Source organism: Penaeus chinensis, chromosome 41 (genome assembly GCF_019202785.1).
Source record: "Penaeus chinensis breed Huanghai No. 1 chromosome 41, ASM1920278v2, whole genome shotgun sequence".
NCBI lineage: Eukaryota > Metazoa > Arthropoda > Malacostraca > Decapoda > Penaeidae > Penaeus > Penaeus chinensis.
Window position 1 is genome coordinate 11189721 of NC_061859.1, and position 7500 is coordinate 11197220.

Sequence of the window (7500 nt, forward strand, 5' to 3'; positions counted from 1 at the left end):
TATTTTTTATTTAGACAGCGTAGCTATTAGGCAGACAGGCACACACACACATATATATATATAACACAAACACACGGAGTTACAGCAACACGCAGATATACACAGAATATATTTAAAAAAAAACAATGGGTATTTGGTAGTCACGATTTTCAGCATAGGTTGTTAAAGTGTGATTTATGGATCAATAACAAATAACAAATGTTGCTTTTGTAACCCAAAGACGAACGTAAACAAATTCTTCACTCTGTTCACTTTTCATGTAAGATGGCGAGATTATCAACTGAAATAATAATGATGATAGAGATGATGATGAGGATGATGTTAAAGATAATGATAAAGATCATGATAAGGATGGAAATAAAGATGAAGTTAAAGATGATGGCAGTAATATCAATGATTGTGATAGTAGCAATGACAGCGATGATGGTGATGATGATGATGTGGATAATAATAATGATAATGATAATACTAACAATAATACAAATGATGATGACAATAATACTAGCAATCAGAACCATATTAGTAAATAATTAAAATAATGATAATGATAACAACAACGATGATAAGAATAAGAATAAGAATGATGATGAGGATGATAACAATAACATGAACAATGACAACAAAAACAACGACAAGACATTTACTAAGACTAATATTAATACCATTACCACAGATAATGAAAACAAAACAAAACAAAAATAGCAGTATTCTTCCATAAAACAGGTAGTTCAGCAGTTGAAACCGAGCTCGAACGACCATCATCACCTCTCCGTGTGAACGAGGCAGTAACGCCCCGAGAAAGAGGTGTTGACGTTCCACAAAGGGAGGGACTCTTTGACGTACAGCATAGTGCACTCGCCCGGCATTCCCCACAGCAGGAGGTTGCCGTCCAGGATCCCGTCGCCCGTCTTGCCCCAGGAGTCTACCACTGCGAAGGCAAGGGCGGGGATGATGGGGAAGGATACATAGGCGGTTAAAGAAAGATACGCACGTGTACGCCGATATGCAAGGATGTATGTAGGTATGGACGCAGGTATGTACGTGTACGCAGGTATGCACATAATCACGCATGTACCTAGGCATGTATATACACGCACATACATATACTCGCACACACGAACATGCACGCACGCATACAAACACGTGACTCATACATACACAATGTAATAAAATCAAATCCACTTAGGCTTATACACAAACAAACATACGCATATAGCAAATAACGCACCGGGAAATACTCACGAAACCAATTCCAGAACCGGTTATTGCTGTTAATGATCGCTGACAGGATAGGGGACTCCAGAACCTTCAAAATGGCGTCGACGTCGTTTCGACACGTCTCGCTGGGCACTAATGACGGGTCTCTGAGAGGGAGGTAGATTCCCTCAACCCATGAAACGTCGTTTTTTCTGATCAGAGGGAGGAGAAAGAAACATGAATGAGGTAAGCCTGCTATGAATATATCATCTCATATGATCTTTCGATAAAAAATGAGTGATTATTTTTTTATGTCTAGGGGGGACGAACGTAAAACAAAAATCAGAAGTATCAAGTGTTATTCATTATGTGACAAGAATCCGGACTAGGTTGTAACAAAGGTATATATCATTGTCCACATAGTGTAGAACACCCTCCCCACAAAAATAATGATTAGTAAACAAATAAATGATTAAGTGAATAAATAAGAATTGAAGTACAGGCAAGGAAAAGAAGTCAGGCGGAAATGAAGAAATGAATTCGAAATATGAGGGAGGGAGAGGGGGAGAGAGAGAGTGTGAGGAAGAGGAAAAGAGAAGGAGGGAGGGAGAAGAGAAGAGAGAGAGTATGAGAAAGAGGAAGGGAGTGTGAGAAAGAGGAAAAAGAGAGAGGGAGGGAGAAGAGAAGAGAGTGAGAAAGAGGAAAAGAGACGGAAGGAGGGGGAGGGGAAGAGAGAGAGAGTGTGAGGAAGAGGAAAACGAGGGGGAGGGAGAAGAGAAGAGAATGAGAAAGAGGAAAAAGAGAGGGAGAGGGGAAGAGAGAGTGTGAGGAAAGAGGAAAAGAGAGGGAGGGAGGGAGAGGGGAAGAGAGTGAGAGGAAAAAGAGAGAGGGAGGGAGAAGAGAAGAGTGTGAGAAAGAGGAAAAGAGACGGAAGGAGGGAGAGGGGAAGAAAGAGATGAGAAAGAGGAAAAAGAGAGAGGGAGGGAGGGAGAGGGGAAGAGGGAGATGAGAAAGAGGAAAAGAGGGAGGGAGGGAGAGGGGAAGAGATTGAGAAAGAGGAAAAAGAGAGAGGGAGGGAGAGGGGAAGAGATAGAGTGAAAGAGAAAGATTATGAACAAGTATTAAGAATTCAATTCCTTAAATAGCGAGGTAGATATTAAATACAGATGATATTTGGAAGAATATCAGTAATCTTTAAAGGCATGATAAGAATCTTCTGCATGTAAGTGGGTAAGTTTTTGTAAAAATGAATGGACCGACTCAGGACTCCCTCTCTCTCTCTCCCTCTCCCCCCTCCCCCTCCCCCCTTCCTTCTCTCTCCAACCCCCCTCCCCCTCCCCCTCCCCCCTTCCTTCTCTCTCCAACCCCCCTCCCCCTCCCCCTCCCTCTCCCCCCCTCTCTTTCTCTCCATATATATACACATAAATGTGTATGTGTATATACACACATACACATACACGCACGCACATAAACTCGCACACTTTATCCACCTATGTTCCTACCCTTCCGACCCCCCCACCCCCCCCCCCACCACCTACCTCTCCGCCTCGCCGTCCTCGTCGGAATCCTCAAACAGGAATCTCGGAATCCCCCTGGATGCCTTTTCCAGGGGGTCGCCGTAGCGCTCCCGCCTCCGCTCGATCTGCGCCGGGTGTAAGGTCCAGGGGGTGTCTTCCTCAGGGCCCTCTCCGTCGCTCGCGCCCGTGGCACCCGCAGCCATGCAGAGGAGCAGCGCCCATATCAGTTTTCCTGACGGGGGCGAGGTCATTACTTACTTTGGATCTGCGGTGGAAGAAAAGACGATGGCAGTGAATACATATATACACATTTATATGCATATACTTATTTGTACATATATACATATGTATATATATGAATATATGTAGATATATTTGCATATATTTACATATATTTGCATATATGTACATATATTTGCATATATATACATATGCATATATACATGTATATATACATATAAAATATATACACATACATGTATATATACATACGATATATATAGATACATTTATATATATAAATACATACATATTTGTATACATACATATAAATATACTTACATATACATTTCTATACATATCAACATACATATATGTATATATATTTACGTACACGTGTGTATATATATTTATGTACACGTGTGTATGTATACGTCTATATGTATATAATGTATATATGCACATATATATACATACACGTGTATATATTCTTTTATATGTATACTTATATTTATATATATATGCATGTACATATATATCACGTATTTACGTAGATATATATTAATCTATATTCATACATATACTACATACTTGTATATATATTATATATATATTTACATATATATCATATACATTCATATAATTGTATATTTATATATATTTAAACATTCATATATATATATGTATATTTATATATATTTAAACATACATATATATTCATATATACATTTATATATACATTCATAAATATTTATATATATTATGTATATTTATATACATAATATATGATATATATACACATATATACTAGATATATATACATAATATATATATATATATACATAATATATATATATATACATAATATATATGTATATGAGATATCACATATGTATATGTGTGATATATGTATAATATTTATATATATATATATATGTATAATTATATATATATATATCTATAATTACATACATATATCACGCGCACATATACATGTGTACACATATGTATACATATTCTTTATAAACATTAATATATATACATATATAACATATATACAAGCCTAATGTGTGCATTATACATATATACAATATATATATTACATATATATGTGAAATGTACATATAAATATATATTTATATGTATTTATATATACATACAAGCATAATGTGTGCAAAGCCATCACTTCCACAACCGTCCCAGTTCATATAACCTTGTGATATTGACCAGAGTGCAGTGCATTTGCCAGTAAAGAGTAAGCAGGGCATACAACTCTTTCATTAGACAAATACTAAAACTGGAACAAATTAGAGTATGGGGGGGGGGAGAGGAAGAGATGAGAAGAGAGGTGAGAGAGAGAGAAAAGAAGAAAGTGAGAAAGATATATTAAAAAGAGAAACTAGAAAGAATGCAAGCGTAAACACACATACCTTGATATATTCTTCTATACCCCTAAAAAGCGCTGTGGCCGAGGAGAGCGCAGGGGCTAGCTTATACTGATTAGCATTTGTCTACACAGCCTGTGACCGTTATCTTCACTCGTATCTGTAGTTAGGGTGATATCTGTAGTCGAAATGTGATCGGAAGGAAGATTTTGTGGGTAGACTTAGTAGATTCATCAGGTAGAGAGATGAGAGTGGATGAGAAGTAAAAGTTATAATGCTATTGTTGTTACTAATCTTACAGATTTTATTATTTTTTTGTATCAGTTATTAACACCAAAGGTTATCATTATCACTGGCATTATTAGTATTGCTTTGTTACTGATATTATTTTTGTAGATATGGGTTGGTAGTTCGGTAACAGGTTTACATGTAAAGTTACAGATAAATTATGATCAAAACGATTTACAGGTGGGTTGCCCCTAAATAATTAGTACGGTCACCATTTTTATTACATTTTGCTAATTCATATTGTTACTAAAACGTGTCTTATCAACATATATCAATAATATTATAATGTTCCCTCTATTTTTTTTACTCTTGATGACCAATCTTTTAACTTGCATACTATTCATCCAGTTGATTATGTTTCTTGATTAAGCAATTTCAGTCACTTTCTTCACCAACTGTATATTAGTTACTCTTCAGTTTTGACAGTCTTTAAACTACGCACGAGGCATTAGTGACGTAAATTCTGTGACGTCTAAATTCAGCCATGTACTAATTTTAATCACTGTTCATCCGAAAAGGTGAACACGTGATGTTCTCAATAAGAGAAGATATGTTATAAGTTAAAGAAAAAGTAAATATTTTAAGGATTAAGATATGTGATACTGTAAATACTTATTAATAATAATATATTAATACATAAATAATGAATTACATATGCTATGTTGTGACCATTTAGGTATATAATTATAATGCTTATGGTATATATGTCAAGATAATGAATTGTGACCAAATTCAGTCAATATTGTATTATTGTATCAGTACGACTTTGTAATCCATGATCTTTCGTCCCTTCATTAAGATAAGAGAAATCTGATAAGACTTGATTAAGATTTAAAATAATGATTCTTTGCGCAGTGAAAGAAAAGATAGAGACAATGGAATTAATAATTAAATAGCTTTCTTTCATATATAAAAAAGTATCTATTTTGTGTGCACCAAAATCAGTCATTGCATCTACTACTTTTTGTTTCATATTAGAGCTCCCCCTAAACAAAAAAAAAACAAAAAAAAATGTATTTGTCGGCATTCATGTTCTTGTAAAATTTGTTAATCATCGTGACTTTGAAATACGAAGGTTACGTGGTGTAAAAAATCTTTATTCAGTTGATTAGTGATATTCTTCATTGTTATCATTATTATCATCCTCACATCAATGTTATTGTAATTGTTGCTATCGTTGTTATCATAATCATTACCATTATCATTTTAATGATTGTTGATATCATTACCATCTCCATTATCATCATCATCACCATTCTTTTCAATATTACCATTAGCAATCAGTCCTACTAGTGTTATTGATATTATCAGTATTCTGTTATATCTGTTATGATTAGTATCGCCCTCACTTTATCTTCACCATCATTAATATCCTCATCGTGATAATCATCACCATCTTCTTTACAAATTGAATGTTACCACCATTGTTACTGTATGTTAATTTAACCATCATTTGCGATATCAAAACATTTACCACAAACTATTACGAGTCATCACTTCATCACATCACTCTAACCCCCTCCCCCCTCCACAACCACAACAAAAAAATTCTAATAACATTTGAACAAGAAATTTGTAACACATTGAGGAGAGACTCCACTTCAAACTTGTTATCTCGATTTCCCAACAAGCCAAAGGGTCACTCAGTCGGTGTATGTTTTGAGTCATATGATATGGGACGTAATATTAAGACATAAAGCTTTCATGACGTTAATGTGTGTTGTAATTGCAATAACAACGAGAATAGTAATGATAATATTAATGATAATGGGAAAAAATATATAATAATAATAATAATAATAGTTGCAACAACAATAATAATAGTAATATTGAAACAACAGTTGTAACATCGATAAATATTATTATAATGACAATAATGATGATAATTAATAGTATTAATAATCTAAACGAGGACGATAATTATCGAAACAAAAATTATGATATTAGTAAAATGTTAGTGATGATGGTAGCAGTGATGATTTTGATAATATCATTATAATACAATAGCAATATAATATATTTTACACACAGTATATAGATGTAATATATATATGAATACTTCTTTACATATGTTATCAGCTTTATATGTTTCTGTGCATATTTGTATATGTATAAATATAATATATATATGTGTGTATGTGTTATATAGATACAGATATAGATGTGTATATTTATATAAAAACATATATGTAATATATATATAGATAGATATGTATATATTTATATAAAAATATGGGATATATATGTGTGTGTGTTTGTGTTTGTGTTATATATATATATAAGTATGTATATATGCATAAATTTATATATGTATATATGTGTGTGTGTTGAAATATATGTATATATACACACATAAACATATACATGTAAAACATAAACATATATTGAAAGCAACGTAGTAATCATAATGACAGTGACTTACCGATAGACATGATCAACACTGATACAAAAACTATTATCTGTTACATGTGTTTGAATAATAATGATAAACTAATAGAAGAAAAGAGAGACTTAGTACAATGATGCTGAGCACAATAGTATTAGATTAACATTAATCATAATATTGTTTCTGCTGTCTCTATGCTGTATTGTTTTACTAAGTCTATTAAGTCTACTATTAAGGATAATTCTGAACCTTGATATTAACTTTATACCAGTGTTGTTATTTTTAGTAAACCATCTTATTCGTGAACTGTCTTTTCTACAATTATTTCCATTATTTATTTTTCTAATCAATGTTATCTTTACTTGAATACCTTTATCTATTTCATCATCACCATAAAAAAGGTCATGTTTTCGTTATCATTGTGGAAACCCGTCAATGCAAATGCTTTCGTATTTCTTATAAAACTAACGATAATTCTTAAATTGTGTTCACTCTATCAAATTATAGA

At 33.3% G+C, this 7500-nt stretch overlaps 1 protein-coding gene across 1 annotated transcript in view; it reads right to left on the bottom strand.

Annotated features, from left to right (window-relative positions):
- The window catches only part of LOC125047659 (nose resistant to fluoxetine protein 6-like), a 9125-nt gene extending 4647 nt beyond the window's left edge, over nucleotides 1–4478 (bottom strand). Inside the window, exons 1-4 of the mRNA XM_047645992.1 lie at nucleotides 4364–4478; nucleotides 2736–2979; nucleotides 1243–1409; nucleotides 766–928 (exon numbers count right to left, since the gene is read on the bottom strand). Coding sequence (XP_047501948.1) covers nucleotides 766–928; nucleotides 1243–1409; nucleotides 2736–2965 — 560 coding nt within the window. The 5' untranslated portion in view covers nucleotides 2966–2979; nucleotides 4364–4478. The remainder of the gene's footprint in view (nucleotides 1–765; nucleotides 929–1242; nucleotides 1410–2735; nucleotides 2980–4363) is intronic.
- Nucleotides 4479–7500: the final 3022 nt, after the last annotated feature.